General features: G+C 47.1%; 1 protein-coding gene across 2 annotated transcripts; it reads left to right on the top strand.

Annotated features, from left to right (window-relative positions):
* The first annotated feature begins 1,138 nt into the window (after positions 1–1,138).
* On the top strand, positions 1,139–13,162 carry DLL4 (delta like canonical Notch ligand 4). 2 transcript variants are annotated; one of them, XM_005522478.3, is made up of 11 exons: positions 1,143–2,196; positions 2,320–2,583; positions 2,995–3,052; positions 3,709–3,978; positions 4,680–4,740; positions 4,846–4,976; positions 6,355–6,524; positions 7,615–7,834; positions 8,285–8,993; positions 9,745–9,853; positions 11,290–13,162. In XM_005522478.3, the coding sequence occupies exons 1-11, from the start codon at positions 2,143–2,145 to the stop codon at positions 11,293–11,295; spliced, it is 2,052 nt and encodes a 683-aa protein (XP_005522535.1). In that variant the 5' UTR covers positions 1,143–2,142; the 3' UTR covers positions 11,296–13,162. The 2 variants fall into 2 exon arrangements, with proteins under 2 accessions (XP_014107555.1, XP_005522535.1); XM_014252080.2 differs by lacking the exon at positions 11,290–13,162 and having other exon boundaries at positions 1,139–2,196; positions 9,745–10,278.
* Positions 13,163–23,344: the final 10,182 nt, after the last annotated feature.

Genomic DNA, 23,344 nt, shown 5'->3' on the forward strand with positions numbered 1-23,344 from the left:
CTCTTTGCCTCGCGGTTTATCTCCACCACGGACACGGCTCCCGTCCGCACAAACACGTACCCCAGGCGACAGCCGGGCTGCTCGGGACGGAGCCAAGCCAAGGGTGCCCGGCCTGGGGTGCAGTCCTCCGACATTGCCAGAGTTTGTTCCTCCCGGCTTCGGCTTTCACAGGCGCAAGAGGGGACCGGGAGAAGTTCTAATCCTCTTTTGCTGGCGACCCCGATTTCTAGCCTGTTACTCTGCCCAAACCTATCCACGGCGGCGGTGCCCGTGGCTTTCCCCCACGCTTTCTCTGCGAAGCCGTGTCGTGTTACCCATTCTCCCCCCCGGCCCTGCCGGTGACACCTCGGGCGTTTGGACCCTGACCACATCCTGGCCCAAAGCCGGTCTCCAGGGAGAGCAGCCGCTTTACTGTACGAGGGAGAGCGACGGCCTGGGAAGTTTGGCTGGAGGGTGCCCTCCCCATGCTGCCTCGCCTCCAAATGATCCAGACCCTCGGCTTTCCTTATCCCCCCCGAAAGAACTCGGAGCGGGGAAGTAACGCTGCGAGGACAGACCCTTTGGGAGAGCAGAAGGGCGGAAGGGGACCGGCAGCGCTCTGCTCCCCGCGTTGCTCCCCGGGTGACCCACGCCGAGGAGGCCCGCAGCCTGGCGCGCCGGGCGCTGGCAGAAAGGTGGCAAGACCTCATTACCATACAGCTGAGGGTTTATCTCTCCCTCCCTCCTTCCCTCCCCCCTCCGGCCTCCCATCCATTTAACAAGCTGAAATAAAAAGCCACATGAAAGGCCTTCTCTGTGCTTGGCTTTAATGAGGGACACGCGACCCAACAATAAGCGCACGCTGCAATCAGGCCAAGGGCTTTATGGCACACGCCAGACCGCAACCCGGCCGCGGCCAGACACGGCTCGCGGCCCCGCTCCCGCCCCGCTTGCCTGCAGGCGCCCGAGTTTTCCCCTTGCCCATGTTTCTGGGAGCCGGGGCAGGCTCGGGAAAACCCAGCTTCGTCTCTGCTGTCGACCCCGGCCACCTCACAGGAGCGCTCGTTCGCCGCCGAATTCGGAAGGGCGGCCGAGCGCCCGTCGATCCCCGCCGTGCCCACCTCCCCTGCCATCACGCACCCCTTCCTCGGTGGGCTCCCTTAGCCGGGGTCAGTAGTGGGGCCGGGCCTGAGGCACGGGCGTCCCAGAGCTGGGCGCTGCGCCCCGGGTGCCCGCCTGCCGGGCAAACACCGTTTTACTTTTGGTTTCTAGCCGGGGCCAGCCCCCGCCGGGCAGGGCAGCAGCTGCCCGCCGGGCTGCAGGGCACCGCGCCGCCCCGTCCCGCCGCCCGGGACACGGCCGGGGAGGGGGGACACGCGTGGAGTGGTGGGCTGGAGGGCAACGGGGAACAAACTAACTAACTAGCTAACTAGCTAATAAGCGTATTTTTGAAACATTTCGTCCTCTATTGTTCGGCCGCCGTAGAAAGCTGCCCTGTGGAGAGGCGTCTGATTTTCGAGGGAACTCTCTCTCCCAGTGTGAGCGCCGTAAATATCTCAACAGATGCTCGGCTCGTTCGTAATCAGCTCGGCTCCTCGGCGGGCAGCGCGGCAGCGGCGGCGGCGGCGGCGGCAGCAGGGTATTAATTCGGGATATGAGGGCTCTCCGCAACATTTGGTTCTTTTTTCCAGAAAGGAAAGATGGAAAAGGGGAGGGATCGCCCGTGAGTCTGACTGACAGTTTACATAATGAGCTTGTGAGGATGCGAGGCAACTATATAAACAGCTCGAAGCGAAGCAAGTTTTCCATTTACTGAGCGCTGTTAGCACCGGTTAAAGGAGGAGCGGTTCCACACTAAGCACTCCCCTCCGCGTCTCTCACCAAACCCACCCGGCTTTGGAGTTTATAAAGGCGACGACAGCGATCAGAGGTCGGCGGCTGGCTGCAGGATTAATTCCCAGAAGAGGACGGATCGACACCTGGATTTTACCTTCCGATTTCTGCTGGTGCTCGGGGAATATTTGGAAGAGCAGGTTGCTCCAGGAGAATCGCCGTGACGCCTCTCTTTTCTCCCTCGACCGAAGAAGCGCTTGCTTGGTCCATTTGAGGAATACAGAAGGCAAACTAAACCCACTAAGAACTGGAAGCTCGAATAACACCAGGATGACAGCCTTGCGCATCTTTGGCTTGACGTTTCTGTTAACGATTTTGCAGCAGGTAATCGCACACGAAAAAAAAAAAAGGGTTCGCGAAATGTAAAGTGGGTGATGGAAGCAAGTTTGCATGGCAAAGCCGGGTAAGGTCTGATTTGGCTATTTTGTGTGTCTCCCCTTTGTGCAGAGGGTGTCCGGCTCCGGCGTCTTCCAGCTGGAGCTACACGAATTCGTGAATAGCCACGGGTCTCTGGCCAGCGGGAAGCCCTGCTCCCCCCACTGCAGGACCTTCTTTCGCGTTTGTTTGAAGCATTTTCAGGCAGTGGTTTCCCCGGGCTCCTGCACTTTCGGCAGCATCATCACCCCGGTTCTGGGAATAAACTCCTTCAGCATCAAGGATACAGAGATATTTGACAGCCCCATTAAGCTGCCCTTTAACTTCACGTGGCCGGTGAGACTCTACTTTAAACCCGATTGCGATGGTGGGGCAGGAGGGTGGCAGGAGCAGGCTAACCGCGGCGGGCTGATAACCTGTAAAGTAAACAAACTACTTTTGCCTTTAGACTTATTTCCATAACTTCCTTTAAAAAAAAAAAAAAAAAAAAAAAAAAGCGCGCAGTGAAAAAGCTCATCCAGATTAGAAGCACTTGGGATAACCAATGTTATTAAGAGAAATAAAGCAAGGGGCTGTGGGGTTTGGAGGCGGGGATGTGTATCTGCGGTCTGTAGGAGGGAGGGAAGCGTGTAGCAAACGCGGGGCAGGGCAGGGCAGGGCCGGTGCGCGGTGGCTGCGCGGCGGGGCGCGGCTCGGTGCGGCCGGGCGCGGCGGGGTGCGGGGCTGACGCTGCTTTCTCTCCCGCAGGGAACCTTCTCCCTGATCATCCAGGCCTGGCACGCGCCCGACAATTACCTGCCGGAAGGTGAATAGTGCGCGCGCCGCCGGCAGGGGGCGCCCGCGCGGCGGGAGCTCCCTCAGGCCCGTCCCGCGCCTCCCCCGGGCCCGAGGGCCCCCCCCCCGGCTCAGCTGTTTATACCATAACTCCGGGGCCGGCTTTATCCCGCCATCAGGAGCCGGTCCCCCAACGATATCCATCAGGGGCCGCTTTGATTCTGCCCCGGCCTAATCTCCAACACAATTGCGTTTCCTCCGGTTTATTTTTGGCGTGGGAAAGCGAGGCGGGCTGCGGTGAGAAAGCCGGGAGCCTGCCAGCAAGCCCCGTCCGCCTTTTCCTGTATTTTACACCTTGCTCGAATTCCGCCCTTTGGAAAGGAATAATGGCTTTGGGATGTTTTTCTGAGAGGAGAGGAAAAGGATATTTCACAGCAGCCCTCCTTTCACAGGCCCCTCGGCTGAGTCCCTTTGGCCCGGGTTCGCACACCCTGGTGGCCACCTTTTTGTACCCTTGCATGCATCAACATCCACACGCGTGCCCGTGTATATGTATATGTGTGTATGTGTAGATGCGTTTGTGTGTGTGTGTATGTGTGTGTATACATATGTGCGAGCGGGGTGTCCCGCTCCGCTGGCCCGGATTTGCGGGCTCCGAGCCGCTGACCCTCGCCCGCTGTCCCGCAGGCTCCCGGCCGCCCCCGGAGGAGTGGCTCATCAGCCAGGTGTCGATCCAGCGGTCGCTGTCGGTAGGCGAGGACTGGTCGCAGGACGTGCATCAGGGCCCGCAGACCCAGCTGCGCTACTCCTACCGCGTGGTCTGCAGCGAGAACTACTACGGCGAGAGCTGCTCCCGCCTCTGCAAGCGCCGCGACGACCGCTTCGGACACTACGTGTGCGCGGCGGACGGGAGCCTGGCCTGCCTGCCCGGCTGGGCCGGCGAGTACTGCACCGACCGTGAGTGCCGCGGGCAGCGGGGCGGGGGGCACACGCGGCCGCGGCTCCAAAGCTCACGGAGGCCTCCCGTGGGCCGGGCCGTGCTTTCATGCCGACCTCTCCACTCCCTGTCTGGAGAGGAAAAGCTGTGCGCTGAGGACTTTGTCCCCTTTGGCTGCAACCACCCCAGCGCCGTGCTGCACCTCTTCGAGCCTTAGCAGCGAAGAGCGAGCTGGCAGGAAAGGGACCTTGGCTGATAGCCCTGAATAGCAGTAGCTGCTGCAAGGTAAAAGGGTAGCAGCTTCCTCACACAAAGTCTGCCACCAGCCAACCATTCCTGCAGCCAGAGGACGTGAGACAGGTGTTGCAGTGTAGTAGTGGGAACCTTTACTTTGAGCTCAGGGTACCATTGGGTTTTTTCAGCCCTTCATCAGGACAAGCCAAAGCCACTTTCTCTTGCTGCTTTTCTAGCAAGAGTTGCAAGAGTTCATGTTTGTTGCATAAACAGAAAAACTAAAGGACAACTTAACAAGTGTTGGCGCTCCCTACTCACTTCCTCCTGCTCCAGAACTCCCTGTACCAAGAAGTTTTAAAACAAAGTTTGAAAGTGTAAAAATCTTTTTTTAAAGTGTTTTTTAAAGCTTTTTATCCTTTAAAAGTGTCTTCTGTAGCACCATGTGTATTTACTTAAACATTTATGCTTTTTTATGTTCTCTTCACAGCCATCTGTCTGGCTGGATGTACCGAACAGAATGGATATTGCAACAAGCCTGGAGAGTGCATGTGAGTAGATGGCAATTGCAGTCTGAACATCAGTTAACAGAACTTGTAACAGAAACTTAAACTCTTCTCCATGTCATTAATGTTTTAATTGGACTTTTCTTTTAGCTGCCGTCCTGGTTGGCAAGGCCGCTACTGTGATGAATGCATTCCCCATATAGGCTGCCGCCACGGGACTTGTAAAACACAGTGGCAGTGCATATGTGATGAAGGATGGGGTGGCCTCTTCTGTGATCAAGGTTAGTTCTGAAGCTTGCACTTACAGCTCTAGGTTGGGTACTCCTTAGTACTGCATTAAGGAATCTGACCCACTGGAGCTGGAGTTAAATTTCCCCAAGGTACATCTTCACAGGCATGAGTTTATAGCACTGCAGCCTTACATACCAGTTCTTGTAGTAATTTTGTTTGAAAACAAGGAAACTTTTTTGGCAGCTGCAGTTTTTCTCTTGCAAAAGAAGTTTCTCTTGGAGAAAGACCTAACAATCTGGTTGAACAGACAAGTTTTCTGCCTGCTCAAACAAAATTTAACTTTTTCCTTTTACAAATATAACAATTTACTAAACAGTTTCGAGCAGCAATAAACACCATCATTTGGACCTTCCTTATTTTGCATACAAGGAAGTTAACTCATGTGATAAGTCTGGAGCATGAGAGAAAAATCATGTAAGCAAGAATGAAAAGTACAGGTTCCATTTTAAGGTACACCAGACCACTTCCACCTATTCAACCCACTGAATCACTGAACCGTAGCCAGCTGAGCAGTCATGTCCTCAAGGCCATATATGCACTGCTGGCACTGAGATCATGAAGTGCTCAAAGCAGGCTAAGTGTTTCCAGGACAGTTATAGGATTAAGATTGTGAAGCCTGAATTAAGCAGGAAGAGTAAAGTTGCAGATTTTTTTTTCTGCTTATAGTTATCTGTTAACCAGTTGCATTCAAATTACGCCATAGTATTTATAGAGATAATAAAGCTTTTCTTATGTCCTATGAACTTACCTTATGCTTAATCTCTGTCTCAAATTTAAAGGAAAAAAAAATAATAAAGCTGTCAAGCTTGCCAGAGCGTTTGACAGTTTAATCTACTAACATCCATAAAAAGAGAGCAAACAAACAATAAAAGATTTCTAGTGTTTATTTAAATCTCAAAGCCAAAACATCTTTTATTTTTCCTCCCCGCCTTTCCAGAATGTGCCTCAGAGCACACTTTTTAAAGATGGGGCTCGCTCTTTTAGTGTGTAGCATGGTGTACGTGAAGTGGCCATAGTGCTGTGGTGTATGTTTCGGAGAACACACGCTTATGAAGTACTTTTTCCAATTTGGTACATAAATCCCATTGCAGGTAACAGTTTTATGCCCACAAAAAAAGGGAGACTATACCAAAACACTAAGAAAGTTATATTTTTGCCAGCTCTCTCAAAATTCAGAGCTCATGTGGTAGATGGTAATCTGATTATGACTGATAATAACCTGGATAACAATCTCCAGTATTCCCATTGACAGCAAAATGAAGTGCTTCATTGGAAATTCTGTCTTTTTTCTTGGCTACAGCTTTTTCGTATGTATATCTTTTCCCAGCTGTCAAAGACATATTCTCCTAACTCCTGGTGTCTTTGCAGATCTGAACTACTGCACTCACCACAGGCCATGCAAAAATGGAGCAACTTGCATGAACACCGGCCAGGGCAGCTACACGTGTGCGTGCAAACCCGGCTTCACCGGCGTTGACTGCGAACACGAGATCAGCGAGTGTGACAGCAATCCCTGTAGGAACGGCGGTAGCTGCACGGTAGGGGCATTTTAAATGTAAAGCCTTTGTGTGAAGCAAGCCCCGGTGTACCTTTTCAGAGATGGTTCTGTAACAACATAATGGGAATTCGATAGGACACAGGTTCATTACTGACGCTCACAACTATCGTACTGAACCCTTTCCGAGAGGTGTCAGGGGAGGAAGTCTGTTACAGGAGGAGATGTATCATCTAGATTAGAACTAGTCAACTGATCCTTGGGTTTCTGTGGCAGCCATTATGAGAACTAGGCAAGATCCAGGGCTGATGAGGGAGCAGATCTGTTAAAAATAAGCTTCTCAAACCACCATTCATACAGAAATGCACTAAGTCTGTATTTTAATAGCAAATAAAAGAAAATTTTGCTTTCTGCTATGAGAAGATAGCATCAAACAATATGGGGGTGATCAGCTGAAACTTTCTGTATAACAGAATTCCACACTTTTAGATTCTTGCAGTTTAGTGTTTCAGCCTAATGATGGATTCTTACCAAAGATGGATTGGTAAAGGCTGATTGATTATAGGTATCAAATGGTATCTGATGCATGTTTAGATTAAAGCAAATGCAATTTTTAGATTAAAGCACAAGACCCTAACCCCCTTCTGCCAAGGCCTTGGACATACAGTACTTGGAAAGAAGAAACAGTTTGTTATTTAAGTGGTGGGACTTATCCAAGCCAAAGCAACTTAAACCCTTGTGAAATAAAAAGGGGTTCTCACACTGAGGATAAATGGCCTGATGACAGCTGTGAGGTCAACACATATCACCCTGCTCTGGGAAGACCTCTGGATTCCATTAGACAGTAGTGGTGTTGGCAGTGTTTTTGTCTAGCTGCCTGCGTGCTCCCTACAACTGCATCTGCTCTGCGTGGGTAGCTGCACGATTACTCCTGTACGCTGAGTATGGCTGATGCACAACTCTGTCCCTCACAGTCTGACCTGCAGGTGTTTACTCTGATGATGTCGCTTCTGCCACATCAGGCTGTGGATGAGAAGGGACTGAGCAGCGCTTGCTGCTGACCAGAACTAAGAGTGCAGGGAGCTATCATTGGTTTCCATTAAATAACAGTGGCTTAATGCTGTGTTTTGCAGGATATGGAGAACGGTTATCACTGCCTGTGCCCCCCTGGCTACTATGGCACTCACTGTGAGCACAGCGCTCTGACGTGTATAGATTCTCCTTGCTTCAATGGTGGCACGTGCTTGGAAAAGGAACAAGGGGCCAGCTATGCTTGCGTTTGCCCTTTCGGCTTCACGGGGTCAAACTGTGAAAAAAAAGTAGACAGGTGCACGAGCAACCCGTGTGCAAATGGTGAGAGTTTTTATCAAAAAATCTCATGACCCTGACTCATTTGTGCTTTTCAGTGCAGAAGTGATAGAAATCCAATCTGACCTCTACTCTTCCTCTAGAACATTAGTCCCTCTCCCCCGCTGCATTCCACATCCACCCTAATTTTAGTCTCTTGCTGGGGCGGGACTTTGACTGGCATTTTCTATGCAACAAAACAATGCATGAGGTTTATCATATGATGGGGAAGATGTCGGAATTAAATTAAATTAACTCTATTACATATTTAGAAGGGGCATAATTTTAAGGCATGGTGGTACCATTAGGTAAATTAGAATGAACTTTTAGATATGCGTCTGTTTTGTAAAATAACATCTCTCTTCTTGAGGTAGTATAATGTGCTGACCGAGGAAAGATCTAGATCTCTGAGTGAAGTCCATTGCAAACTAATTTTTATTTTACTTTTTTCCTCAGATGGTAGTTGCTTTTACCTCGGGCAGATTCGTGTGTGCCGCTGTCGGGCTGGTTTCTCTGGTCAGAAATGTGAGATAAACATCAATGATTGTGCCAGAAACCCATGTTCCAATGGGGGAACTTGTCATGATCTAATCAACGATTACACCTGCACATGCATGCCAGGCTACAGTGGCAGGAACTGTGACATCAAAACCAGAGATGAATGTGCTTCTGGGCCATGTGAGAATGGAGGCACATGCTACAGTGGACTTTATAGTGCCAACTTTGTTTGCTACTGTCCTTCTGGCTTCATGGGCAACCGCTGTGAATTGCCAGTTTATTCAGTGCCCGTCACACTTCCTCCTAAACCAGTCCCCTGGATTGCTATATCCATGGGGGTGGGGCTGGTGGCTTTGCTCATACTGTTCTGCATGATAGCAATGGTCATCAGGCAGATGAGGATGCACCCAGAGCAGGAGCTGGAGACAATGAACAACCTGTCTGACTTCCAGAAGGACAATCTCATTCCAGCTTCCCAGTTGAAAAACACCAATAAAAATAAAGACCTTGAAGTGGACTGTGGGCTGGAGAAATCAAACTACAAACCCAAGAACCATAAACTGGACTACAATCTGGTAAAAGACCTGACGAGTAGAGGGACACCAGAAGATAAATATTACAAAAGTGAAAAGTGTTTAGGAGAGAAGTCTCCCCTCCGACTACACAGGTGAGAATGCAGTTTCTATTACAGTCTTTCCTAAAGCCACTCATCTTCCTATCAGTCTAGAAGCAGGTGAGCATAAGAGAGAAAAAGAAACCTCAAGCAGATAATAGACAAAACAAACCAGATCGAAGCCAGGAATCTTCATACTGGAGTACGTGTGTCACAACCAAGTGGTACCTTCAGCTAAGTCAATTAATTTGACTGTTTGTGCAGGGTGCTGTTAGTATGGACACTGAAGGAACCCGGAGTAGCTAGGCCAGTGGTGAAAGTAAGAAGTGTCTGTCCTTCCTCAGTAGATCTTGGAGGAACAACAGTTAAGGCATACAGTGATTAAAAATAAGTATTTCACTTTGTAAGAAGGCAAGATGATCTGCTTACTGAGACGAATGATGAAGTGAAAACAACTACTCTTTTTCAAAAGGAGAAAAGGGCGGGTATTCAGTGGCTTATCAGTCTTCTGATTCATGTACTGAAGGTCTTGTCTGGGATCTGCGTGTGGTTGTTACCAAGGGCTCTGAGGAATGTGCTGTGAGGCTGGATGTGGCAGGAGCATAGGAAGACTCTCGCTGTTCCTTACTTCCACTTCTCTAGCGTAATATCCCGACAGACACAGAACATGTGAAACTTGATGCCATGTATCTCCCTTCCACACCTTCATGGCTATCTCGTTCCACCACTCCATATTCATGGTAGATTTTGAGAGTCAGGCTTGTTAGTAGTCAGCTAATGTTCTTTTTTTTCTGCCCTGCCTTAGTGAAAAGCCAGAATGCAGAATATCAGCGATATGCTCTCCGAGGGATTCAATGTACCAGTCTGTCTTTGTGATAACAGAAGAAAGGAATGAGTGCATCATAGCCACAGAGGTAAGTAAGTACAGAGGTGGACAGGCATAAATTCACCAAGTGAAAGGGTAAATTATCCTTTAGTATTGTTTCTGAGAAGGTTCCTTTATTTCCAGGGATCATGATGCTTCCCAGCATTTTCCTCTCCTCTTCTGTGGCCCACACAGAACATACAGTGGGGAAAATAAAAAAAAATTGCCGCTCTGATTTTATTAAACCAAAGGTTTTGGGCATAGATAAGTCAGTAATAGATGAAAACACAGAACATCAGCCCATAAAAATTCAGCACATTGTAGGATTATTTCCTCTTAAATAGGTGGTCAGAAAAAATGGAAATAATAATCGTTCTTAGCCCCATTGATGTAAAGCCATGTTTTTCCTGTGACTACAATGGATAATCCTTGTTCTGTGGAAACAGGCAAAGCTATAGATTTCTAGCTGAAGATGGAAGGTAGTGGAATGTGTTAGTGGATAGGCATAACAGGCATTTAGGAAGTCTGTTATAAGGTAATTTCAACCTCCTAGTGTTTAAGGTCCAGCTAAATATTCTCTAACAGAAGTTAATGCTGCTACTGATAAAAACATCTCGATTTTTACATTATATTGAAAAGTTGGAGACACAGAAAAAGGAAAGGCCTAACACTGAACTTTAAAGACATAAAAGCATGTATAGAGGAACCAGCCAGTTCCTGAAGAATTACCAGCCTTTTGGAAAAAGTCTCAGTGGAAGTTAAAGGCAATTTGACAGTAACCAATACCTGTCTTCTTCAGTGTAGCCATCTTTAGGACTACTTTCACCCTGTAGGAAAGAGAAGCTTGCTGTGCCATACAGCAGTGATCTGTGAAGTCAGATCTGCAGGATTCAGTCTCCCTTTCCAAGGTGGATATCAGATTTCCCCTTGAAAGCAAGCTGGAACACAAGTCAACCAACAATATTAAAAGTTTAAAACTAAGTGAAAGGATTCAAAGATACAAATGACAGCTAGACGCTTCATTCCCATTAAGTGACCTAAATACTGTATCTTCGGAGATCCTGCTGACCAAAGCTAGGCTCCCAAATTTACATCAGGCATCTCCAGAAATGTTTCTGTTTTCAGAATGACAACCCCTAGAATCTCTCTCCACATCATTCAGGCTTAATGCTTCTAAACACAAACTATTTAACTATTTAACGTACTTTTTACAGTTCCCTAATGTCAAGCACCCAGGTTTGTAAGCATTCTCCCTCTCAGGCCAGGTAGAGAGGCCACTCATCACACAGATGACTATTTTTTTTTTGCTGGTGACTCTTTGCCCCTGGGCCCAGCTGAAAACATTGAGCACTAAGAGTTAAACTGCAGTAATGTTTGGCTTAAATTGCTTTGGTTAGACATAGCTGAATTATAGTTTGTTAGTTCTGTACTACTCTGTGTGCTGTGATTCCTTCTCATTCCTGGTGTTATTTTATATCCTGACAGGTATAAGATTGAAGATCGGCCCATTTGCACCTCAGATTTGGTGATGCCAGTAGATGGACGTTCCTGCTGCATTGTTTACAATTCAGAACTGGATTGGACTGTTTTTAATTACATGCAACTTGCTGCTCTCAGGCGGAGGATGGAACTGAGTGAACTGGACAGACTGTGAATTTACTGAAAGATGCAATACACCTTTTTATTCTTACTGCCCTTGTTTGATGTTTGATACCAGAAATCTTATTTGCTATTGAAAAGGGGAGGCAGAGGGAAGAGAGAGGTTAAAAATGTTGGTGTTTTAAAAGATGCTGAGGCCAGTTCCTCATGGACAGACCCCTGGCTTTCCAGAACTCTGGTTATGGGAGGTGCTGGTAGATAAGGAGGCACGTAATTGTCACAGATGTTGCCATGGAAGGTGCGAAGCAAGACACATTGCTATGCAGATAATGGATACAGTATAAATGAGGTCTCAATTTTTTCTGGGTTTAAAAGTGCCTATAGTGTGTCAAGAGAATCTAACAAGCCCAAACAGAAACTTGACTGCTCTTTTTGCAGTTACCTGAACAGTACTGGGCAGAGGTGGTTGATACTTCCTGCTACACATCCATTTGCATCTCCTCTCTCCTGCTGCATGTACTGGAGACTGTGTAAGGGGTGAGAGGAGGAGGAAAGAAGAAAACCGAATTTACATGTCATCTCATTTGGTGATGCTTTGGAGAACTGATTGTCTCAAGCCACGATGTGGAACATGATTTTTGTGGAAGCTGTGCTAAGGAATGTGTACTGCCTCGTCCCCATTGATAGGGAGGAAGTGTGATCCCAGCTCTATATAAAGCCTTACGAATGCGTTTAAAATCAATCAGCTCCTAGAACCTTTATGTGCTGAGCTGTCTCAGCTGTTTTCATGCCCTTTGCACTACCAGTGATTGTGAATAGACATTACTTCTTTTCTTCTCCTTCCTCATTCTCTTCTCCCTGCCCTATTTTGACACAAACTCGGGGGTTTATGTCGTGTTTCTGAATTAGGTGCCACCTTTTACTGCAAATAGTCCCAAAATTGCAGCTGTTTTACTTTCTGAAGAAGCAGCAGCAGTGTGACAAAACCCACTTACCCCCCCCATTTCTCCATCTGGTTGCAAAACTCCAGCTCCTGTTCTTCATTCCGGTTCTAAATGCCCAGTGGTGAAGCACCCACTGAGATGCCCTCTGCCAAGATAGGTGGAGATTAGAGTTAGAAGGCTTTAGGCTCATCCTGTTTCTTTCTTGCCGACCTACTGCTACATGGAAAATGTGCTGTGTCTGTCCCTGGAAACCAGAGGCGGGCAGGAGCTCCTTTCTTCTATACATATTTACAGCAATAATACCAGACACCCCAGTGGAAAGTGCCGTGACACTCATGAATGAGACCAGGGCATGGGGCAGAATGAGGAGGGAGAAACAAGATCTCTTAGAAGAAACCCAGACTGTGCTATCTCTCTGACAGCGATATTCCTGCCCTTGTAAAGCCTGTTGTTGGACTAGCCCATCTACTCCCTTGAACTGTGCAGACAAGACCCCTTCATATTGTCCACTACTGACCTTCTGCTCCGACCACATAGGACCATTTTGAAGATGACCTTCAGAAATCAATAATATGGGTTTTAGTTTGTCTGTTTGTAGTTTATTTTGAAGCCTAGTATTTCAGTAATTTAAAAAAAAATCAGAAGCACTGAACTTTCTACGTTTTATAACATTATTTTGTATATAATGTATATTTATAATCAAAACAGAAGTGTAAATATGTTTATTACTTCTCATGTAATGTTTTTAATGTGATGACAAAGTTTGAATTTTATTTTTTTTTCAAGCAATGAAAATACTTTCCTGCTACTACAAAGTTTGTTGTGGTTTGTCCTTTTACACATGTTATTCTGTGACAGCCCAGGTTAGCAAAACCCCCCAAAAGTAGCCTCACCTGCCTGGTCCCCACAGTCCTGCATTTACATTTTGCTCACCAACTGGTATCAGCTGCTTTTTATAAAAAAAAGTTACAGTGTTAGCACATGTCAACAAAGTTGTTCAGCTGAGTGACATTCATCTGACATTTTGAAATGTTATACATATTTATATTGTGATAATATTTAAATTATATATACACATACATATATATGTGTGTATATGTGTGTGTGTGTGTATATGTATATATATATATACTTGCTATGGTGTGGGACTGAACTGTCAGGAAAGTTATTTTTATTAATGCTTCACTCTTCCTCTCCCCTGACAACTCATGACACCAAAGATGCAGATTTAATACCATTTCAAAGTGGCTTCATAAATGCCTTATCTTGGGGTTCACTTACAGAGCAAAACACTATTACTATCTTTTTAATCCTATTTCTTTAAACACTTTTAATAAGATCCAAATCTTGTCCACAGGTTACTCTGGCCCAGCATCTCCATCTACACATGTAAGATTGTATCCTTGTTTCTTTGATTGCAAGGGGTAAGATCTGTCTTTCACTTGTGGGATTAGGGCGAGTTTCAGGCTTTCTCCTCCTGAGTTCCCTACACTACCTCAGCAGCTGTGTCCTCCCAGGGCATCACGAAGTCATTATCCTCCACAGCCCTCTTGGAGGACATTTCCACAAAAAAAAGTGTAAAAAGCACCCTTGTATAAACACTCCCAGCAGGTTTAGTAGCCTTTGAAGCACAGACATTTACAGGCAATTAAGTCTCTCACTAAACCAGCTAGGTGCAATACAGCTAACATCTGAATGCACAAAAGCTAAACTATAAGAACAGGAAACTACTGCTGCTCTATTTTAAAATCAGAGGTTTTTGTTGTTGTTGACAAAGTGCCAAAAAATCATCTGAATATTGGATGCCTTTCCTATCTTTCCCCAAAATAAAATCTAAGCAAAATTTGCTATTTTTTTCAAAAAATGAAAAACTAAAACCCCCTGCGACATTTAAAAAACACCATAAAAAATTCTTTTTACTTTGTCATTAAAATACTGCAAATAATGATTCATAAGGGTCCTTCTGAGTGTATTATTAAGGTTACATAAGTACTGTTTACTTGGGAAGGTTTTGTTTCTCCCTCTTTAGACCTTTTCACAGCGAAATTAACTTTCAAATCCCAGCTAATTTCCCCAGCTACCATAAGAAATAAATTTAAGATGAAACTCAGATATAAAAAGCCACCTCCCCCTCCCCAAACATTCACCCTGTAGAGCAAATTATGAAAAACAAGCCATTGACAAAAAGCTGAGCAGATGCTCCCTGCTTGCAGTCCTTCCTCGGCAATGTGAAATAAACCCAACAGATGCCTCTCTTAATTGAGCACATGGATTACATACACACATGCACTCTGTCCTGCTTAAAACAAAACACACACAAAAATCAAACAGGAAAATAGCCAGAGAACTCTTCCCAATGCCTAGGCAAGCAGGAATGCTAAGACCAAAAAAGATTCGGCTCTTCCTGCTCCAAACATGACAGGAAACTGTACCCATAGACAGAAGGGGGTTGAAATCCATTAAAACCCATGGACCTGATTATGTAGATCCCATGGGGTAAAGCAGGTACAACACATGCCTTTGTGTATCCACACAGGAGAGAGGAAAAAAGAAAAAAGCATCATCTTGCAAGGAAATCTGTGAATATTTACTGGAGGCAGCACTGCACGATGCAGCTACCGGAATAGATCACAGATCCTACACAGGAAAAACAGGAGCGGTGCCTGCTTCCACACAGGGGGAGATGGAAAGCATATGTGAATCTGTGCACGTGTGCACATCCCCAAGTCCTTGCCAAAGAAACTACAAGCAAATTAGCTGAACACATAACAAGACCTAAGGTTTTAACCTACATCTTTGGCCAAATCCTTCCTCAGTGAGGGCTGCTGTGCTCTGCTCAGCAGCCTGGCTCCCCCCAGGTGAGTACATCTCTGAGCCACGGGCTGTGAATTCACTAGGAGGAGCTGAGATCCTTCGGCTGTAAAGACTCCTCAACCTCAGTTTCAGAGATTCCTCCTGAGGACCACAGACCACGACAGGACCAAAATATCGCACTAAGCAGTGCTTTTTCTCTTAACAAGCTCTTAACAAGCGTACAGACTTCTTAGACCAAACTGTACAATTTATTGCTTTCAGCATAATTTGCAGTAACTATGATAAGATTATGGATTTAGCTCAAGGACTGCAGGTAAACTCGGCATTCAGTTTTAAAAGACTGCACGAATTCACTTGAAAGCCATGTGACAAAACAACAATTTTAAGAATGGACTCTGCTTCTGAGAAATTCTTTCAGGTTTCCTTGTATTAGCACCTGTTAAAAACGATTCCACAGCAACGCAGAGCCCTTCAGTCTAAGTGATTTTGGAGCTGGAATGAGTGAGAGGGGTACTGCCTGGGGCAGTGCTTTGCCTGAGTTGTTTCAGTTTGGTTGCAGCCCTACATCACTTTCCTCTTTGACAACTCCAATGAAGGGAGGCAGATGCTGGGATATACCCGTAGCTATAGCACCCACTGGTGCTGAGACAACATGCAGCAGGATGCAGCACAGGGCACAGAGTTTACTTTAGCTACTGTAGGTGAGGGGTGCTTGTAGAAATTAGGGTCAATACAGGACATACACAAGACTTGACCAGCAATAGTTTTCAGCCTTGAAAGAGCTGCTGAGGAAGAGTAAATTAGTTACTGTGCAATTGCAGCCACCTAGTCCAACAGATGAAACTATCTCTGTAAAATAACATAATAGGTATTTTCATTGCTTCTCAGTCTTTTCTGTCACTAATTTGTGCTAAAATGAGAAAGGCACTGTAGGTCACTAACAAACCTTCACTGCAGCAGCTTAAGTGACAGTTACCTCTCTGTGTTTGCCTGTCATTCCCTTATCTCCATACCCGACCCATAAATACACATCGGTTTTACGCAGCAAATATGACACTCCCAGCACATTTTGCTCTCAATCCAAACTCCAGTTGTGGAGAATTGATGTCACTCAGTGGCCCTCTGCCACACCACCATTTTCACAACTTCAGTTTTACTCCCTCTCCGTCAAGATTCCCCTCCCTCATTGTGCCTCTCCTCCCCTAAGTCCTGCTCTCTCATTTTAAGTTTTGCCAGCTCAGTGACAGCCAAAGCAGTGAGATTTCTCCTTGATCGCTCTTGTATCTGCTCTAAACTATCCTACTCTGCTCTTAGACCTTCTCTGGGAAACAGTGTGAGCCAGCACCATAAAACTACCCCTTCTCTTTCTCCTGCCTCTGCTGAACATTACCGCTGCCATCCTTGCTCCTCTTCCCCTGTGCAGTTCTTGGGCATATTTCTGCAGCACAGTGGTCTATCATGCTTCAGGGTTAGGATGGAACTCTCTGGTCCATCAGGTAATTGATTGTGCATACAGCAATCATTTCAGATGCCAAAGCAATTGTTCCACTCACAGCATTGGATTCCAAGGACCTTTGTACGTGGAATGTACCTTTGTTTCCTCCCTTTTAAATCTTGGTGACAGACCATCACCTTCCCAGAGGTGCTCCATTCTCAGATACATCAGTGGTCCCCTCCAACGAGCTTTTCAGCCCTCGGGAGATGCAAGGGGAAGGAGAACATTGATCTGCTTAGGAAGCTCACCCAGCAGTCACTGCCACCCAGAGGTCTTCACTGCCTTCCAGCAGCACTCCACACATGTCCCTGAGGAACTCAGTGGTGACAGGCTCTGTGCAGCTCCCCACACTGCTGGAGTGCTCCCCTGGACAGGAAGAGTAGGTCAAGTTTAAAAGTGCAGGGCATGGAACAGGCTGGAAAACAGCTCCTGCTGCCCAACTCTCCGTCTCGCCATCCTCCCCTCTGACTGGGTCACTTCTGGCTGACATGTCACATGAGAGGGGACATCTACAGCTAGGGCATGTAGAGGGGTTTACACCTGGAGATAACATAGCCCTGGGTCTTGTGTGATCTGCGTAACACAGATGATCCCATCATTACTTTATCTCTTCCATAGACTGTAGAATAGTGATGGACTTGCCTCTCACAGAGATAGCAGCGTAGCACATAACCACCATGGAAGAGCTTAATCCTTCTCCATTTCCTCTGCAAGCATTCTGTCTTTCCTCTTGCCAGCCAAGCTGGAGACAGTGCTCAGACTCCATCTATCCCTGCAGCCAACCCACCCTGCCAGCTGCTCAGCATGAAGATCAGGTCATCCCCAGGGAGAGTCCCAAGTTCAAAAGGAGCACCTTGCTCATAGTCATGTTTTGCAAATACACATTTAATGGAGGAAAACATGCAGTTTGAGGAGAGGCTGTTTGATGATGACATCTTTTAGCTGCACTTTATAGCTTATTTGTTGAATTGTTGCTGGCTTCACAGTGGTTTTGGGGATTGTATTTTTAACTAACTGCCTAGAAGGTCACAGAGGCACCATGTTTGTTTTCATAAATGAAATTGAACTAAGTTATATTTAACATCCAAACAGATCTGTTGAGAGTTAGGTTCATAGCTGGAGAGGCCTTCACCAGACAGAACAGGATCTGGCCATTCCTGGCACCATGCAAGAACTCTGATGATCCCTGTACTGGGGCACATGGCTCCCATGCAGGTTTGTGAGCAGGGCTGAAATTCCTGGTGCAGATATGAATCACTGTGCATTTGAAATTACTTCTCTATTAACACTGTTTAATATCTGCCTTACATTTTCTGATTTGGCAGAAAATGCCAAAGCATTGCCAAAGCGTTTTGTTCTTGATCATAAACTCATTTGTTGTCTGGAAGATTGTCAACAAAGAAACAAAAGACAGTCTGAACAAAATGTATCTGGGGGGTAAAAACCCACAAGAGATAAAAGCATGGTAATTAAAAAAGGAATGGCCCTGTTCTAATCCTCTCTTTCAATTCAGCCTACCAGGTCCCGGTGTTAGTTTCTTCATCAAAAGCTTCCCATTCTCTCATGTCTTCTTATAGTACAGAGGCTTTTCTTCCTCCCAACCCTCTCCCTTCATGAAGATTACACTGATTTTCATGCTGTTAATGGTATTTATGTTTGTCATAAGTTGCTTAGGAGGAGGTTTTTGAAGTTCTTCAAAACTCTAGATACAATTCACAATGCCTGTCCAGGTTTCTGGAGATAGAGTTCACCTACATCCTAGGAATAGGTAGAAATACCTGTGTGCTTATAATTGCAAAAATTTTTCATGGAGACAGTAATGTTGAGGAACCCTTGCATCATATACACATTTTTCAAACATGAGGAGGAAGAATTTCCTTGCCTTTTTGGCAGCTGCTGCACAATCTGCTCACAGTCATCTCCAGCAGATGCAGATTCATCTCACCTCACTGCAGCCATCCAAGCGTGAAGCGTCTAGTTTAAGCCAACCGTGTGACTTATCTAGGGTTCACGGAGAAAGGTAGATCCTTCCAGTGTTTGCTCCTGGAGAGGCGTCTGAAATAACTGGGGGTGAAGGATGATGCTTGGAAGGGTCAGTGTGTGAACTGAAACCTGACAAGTACTTTTCAGATGGTTTGAGTTGCTGGAGAAGCATCCTTAAGCGTGAATTTGAGGAGCAGGCAGTGCTTCTCTGAAGGGAGTGGGATGCAGACACTTAACCCCTACATGTCCTTGAGGAGGTCTCTGTTTCTGTGGCTGGCCATTCCTCTCTCCTGACATATGAAGTGGAATTGTTAGTGCTAATGTGACTCTGAAGGATGTTGTAAGTGCTCGTTCTTATCCTTCAGTCTCCTCGTGGCTGCGGAAGTGCAAATAAGCCTTTACCGGTTTCATCTCCTTGTTTAAGTAGCTGCCAAGGATAAACAGCCTCTGGGTACCCTGAGCCGTGCTACAGAGCTGTGCAGAGCAGACACTGCTGCTGCTGCTGCCGCCTCTCCTCAGCAGAGCAGCGTTCTTCTTGAGTTTGAGCCCAAACTGGGCCGTGCTGTACTGCCATCATCGCTTCCTCTTTGTTGCCTCACAACACCATTTCCCGTTTCCTGCCTGATTATGGCCATGCCAACTGTTTTTCCCAGGCCTGAACCAGATTCCCAGCACCCTCATTTTGACCCAGACAAAAACACCGTCACAGACACTGTGCTGGTGGCAGAGGGTGCTCCTGGCTGCCATGTGAAGTACAGCCCTCTCCCCACACTGTCACCCTCCCCCTCCCTGCCCACTTGGGTGCCCAGTCCCAAGCTAAAGAAATGAGTCTCACACATTCCATAGAGTGCGAGAGAGCAAAACGAGGTGCTGGTAATTCCCAGGGTTTTATTGCAAGCCAGCAGAAGGCAGCAAGGTACCCTGCAGACCATGAGTCCACTGGACAAGAAGGTGGTGATATGAGGGACCCATGGGGCACATCTCTACAGACCCCCTGTGTCACTGGGCCTCACTCAGAGACCTGGCACTGAGCTGCCTAAACACTGTGGGAAATCACATGAAGGCATCAGAGTACGAGGGATTAATGTGGTCTCCAGCAGCTAGTCCCAGTGCCTCATCACCCCCATGGCAGAAATGCTTCCACTTCCATAGCTGAAGTTGGTCCAGCATCCAGACACTTCTGGTTATGCCTTTCTCCAGTCTCTTTAGGGCTTATTAGCATGTGGTATTTTCTCATTACTTATAATAAAGTGGTGTTCTTGTTTTGGTACCTGAGGCAGCTGAGCCCTTTCAGTCTCTCCTTGAATGTCACAGTCTCTAAAGCTGAGGTGAGGTCCCCGGCTCAGGCGGGAGGAAAACCTTCCTCCTACAACTCTTTGCACCCTTGTTTAAGCACCCAAGGAACTCATGGCCCTTAGGGCCCTTAGTAGGTGTCACTACCCCTCCAGTACCCAGTTCAGAGCCTGACCCAGCTAATACATATTGCCAGTTACTTATTGTGCTGTGTCACCACTTTTCAGATATGAAGAAAAAGAAATAGCCTTTGCAGACATACACCAGAGGTATGGCACTTTTAAGCTGGTACTTTTATTTCCATACATCTCACCTACATTAAGCAAAAAAAAACTAAAACAAACCACAAAAAGCAACATGGCTGTTCCCTGTTCCTTCACCTTTTGCCTGTCCAGACTGTTTAAATGGTAAAGCATTTGAGGAAGGACCTGTCCTTTGCTCCAGCTTTTGTAATATTCAGAGGTTTCACAGATGCAACACAGGAAAGACTCTGGGCATTCTAAACTGCAGAGTGAAGACATGGAAGCAGCAGTAACTGATCCATAACATAAAAAACAAAAGCTGATTTCCCTAGCTGACCCTGAATGAGCACAATGTGCATGTTTGTACGAGGTGTTTTCTTACTAGAACACCTGGCAATATGGCTGTACTACTACAAGTGGTCCCCTTGCAGTATAAAACTTCATGACCATTCCATTTGAGTGTTCTTATGAGAAATCTGAGCAGGCAACAGTAGCAGGGCACTTTCTGTACATTATATTGAGAATAGACTGTTCCACCATGAGTAACTGTAGGGCACACTGCTGGAAACAGGCTGGAGAGGAATGGATGGTGCCAGGTGAGTCCAAACTGGCAGCATCTGAGAGTGGAGACAGTGCTGGTGTGGAAGGAGCCCTTCACCATGTACAAGGTTTCACTCAGATTTCAGGTACACTCAGATTTCATCTCTGGAAAGCTGAGTATGTTCATCTGTACCAGAGAGCGGGGAGAGCAGCAGGAAAAGGGAGCAAGTGTTTGCAGCAGTTCCACAAGTCCTGCAGTCCCTGAGGAGGCAGCAGCACAGCATCCCTGAGCAGCCCTGTCCAGCCAGCAGAGGTCTGTAGAGCCGGCACAGCCTGAGCCTGCAGCTGCGGGCTGTGAGCGCTCAGGGGAGGTGGCAGACTACACCTTCCTGTCACAAGGCACCTTAACTGAGCACAACTGTGTGTCTCTTGGAACTGAAGGCACACCAGAGCTCTGTCCCTCTGCTTATTGGGGAGCAGAACAGTGGGGCTAACAGGGGGTAAACATTGCGAGCAACATTTGTGGCTGCAGGGATCCCTTACTGATATTGGGAGTACAGGTGCATCATTGCATGGTCACAGTTTGCAAATGTCTGGCCAAAATGGGTTTTTTAGCATAGTTTAAAGGTTTTGCACAGCTCTGAAACTCCAATTGCAAGGTCACAAGTGACCATGGAAAGTGAACTGAAGCATTGCAAAGTACTGCCTTCAAGGCTCAGGCTGCAGCCACAGGAGGAGGGTGTGTGGCACCCAAACCCACATCACAGTACAAATTATCAGAATGTTCTGCAGCAGCCAAGGGAAGGCATCTCGGGCATTTTCAGTGAGACTCAATGTTAACACCCTCTCTAAGCTATAAGAGACAAACCAAACCCTACCCTCTGAGAAAAAACCCACAGGGACCAGGGAAGTTTTATACTCTGACCTCCAGTGACTAATTTCTGCATGGCACATGATGCAGCATGTCAGGTAACACACATTAATTCAGTGCCAGCATGCAGAGCCAGGAAGGGCATCTCTCTGAAAGTCTCTGCTCACGTTTCAGCTTCAGCCTGCAGCTCCAGATGGGGAGCATTACTGCAGAGCAGCAGGCACAGGGAGAAAACAAACAGCATCGCTTCCCCTCATACCAGATTCCCACCCCAGGACCAGGTGTGCTCCCTGGCCACAAGCTGGATTGGTGGGCTGCAGCTGTGGCACCACGAGGGCTTCCTCAGTGACAAAAGACAGGCTAACAGTGTGTGGGAGACAGCACTTGCATCTCTCCCCAGCCCACTATCACAAAACTGACTGAAAATAGCTGAATCAGGAGGCTGCAGAGCAGCCACCCTCCAGCTGGTGCTTTGAAGGCACAGAAAAGCTTTCTGCTTTTCTCAGTTGTCCCTTTGCTTTAGGGGACACCTGCACACCTCCTTGGCAGCACTGGAGCCCTCGGAGGAGCAGGAAACAGCTCCAGATGTCCAAGCAACAGCCTGTACATGCAGCACTGTATTTCTCGTCAGAGGCTCGTTAACATACAGATATTTAATCGGTGCCTCTAAGGCAAAGAGGGAGAGAGCCCATGGAGCTCAGGCCTTCCAAAGGTTGGCAGGAGAAGCAGCGCTCCTGTCAGTGGGACTGCAGGCTCAGAAAGGCTGACCCCCATGGCAGCCTGGAGGCACGTGGGAAGAGCAGACCCTGTGCTTTTTTACGTGTGGTTAAAGATGTCACCAGAACCCCTCGGGGTCCAGCACAGTCAGTCACTTCTGCAGCGCTGATGTCTGGGTGTGGCTGCTTAGCTTTTGTTTTCCTTTTCTCAGGCTCACACACATGCTGGAATTATACTAGTGAAAGGGCAGTTAGAACAGGATAAGGGGTATTTGTAAGCCTACTCCAGAATTAGATAACAATACCTGAAGGGAATGTGAGAGACAGAGAAAGAGGGTCAACTCTGCAGTGGGCAGCTGCAGAACCTGACCCAAAATGGATGCCCCATCTCAGGAGGTGTTTGGGGCCATGCTGGATGGGGCTTTGGGCAACCTGGTCTAGTGGAAGGTGTCCCTGTTCATAGCAGGACAATTGGAACTAGATGGTCTTTAGGGTCCCTTCCAACTCAAACACTCTGAGATTCTATGGAAAGGCATCAGAATGTCATAGCAAATAGCTGCACTGTGTACATTTACTTTGGAAAGGATTTCTCACTGTCTACCTCTGCTGCTCTTTCACTTTTGTTTCTTTGCTTCAGACCCTGTTCCCTCCTTCCTGAGTAACTAACTGCAGCTCTCCAACCTTTTTGAGTCATGTTCCAGAGAGGCAGAGACACAAGGTGCTGCTAGGCAGCCACACAGGATAGATACCTCAGGAGAAGACACCACCCCAGACCTGCAGAGACCAGCCATTTCCCAGAAGGGTGGATGCCATTCTCTCTATCTTTTTAAGTGTAGTTGTTGACTTCCATAAACACCACCTTTGTTTTAACGCTGCTAGTCCAGCCATCCTCCTGTGTCCTGAGGCAGCTAATGCCACAGGGTTGCAGTTGCCAAATGAAGGAGAACCCCTCTTCATGCAGGCACACATCTGCCTTCAGGGTGCTGAGCAGCCTCACCTGTAATTTTGCAGAGCTGAATGATTAGGTCCAAAATGCCTTTGCA

Source organism: Pseudopodoces humilis, chromosome 7 (genome assembly GCF_049639895.1).
Source record: "Pseudopodoces humilis isolate 2021_Gansu_Grassland_sample_001 chromosome 7, ASM4963989v1, whole genome shotgun sequence".
Classification (NCBI taxonomy): Eukaryota; Metazoa; Chordata; class Aves; order Passeriformes; family Paridae; genus Pseudopodoces; species Pseudopodoces humilis.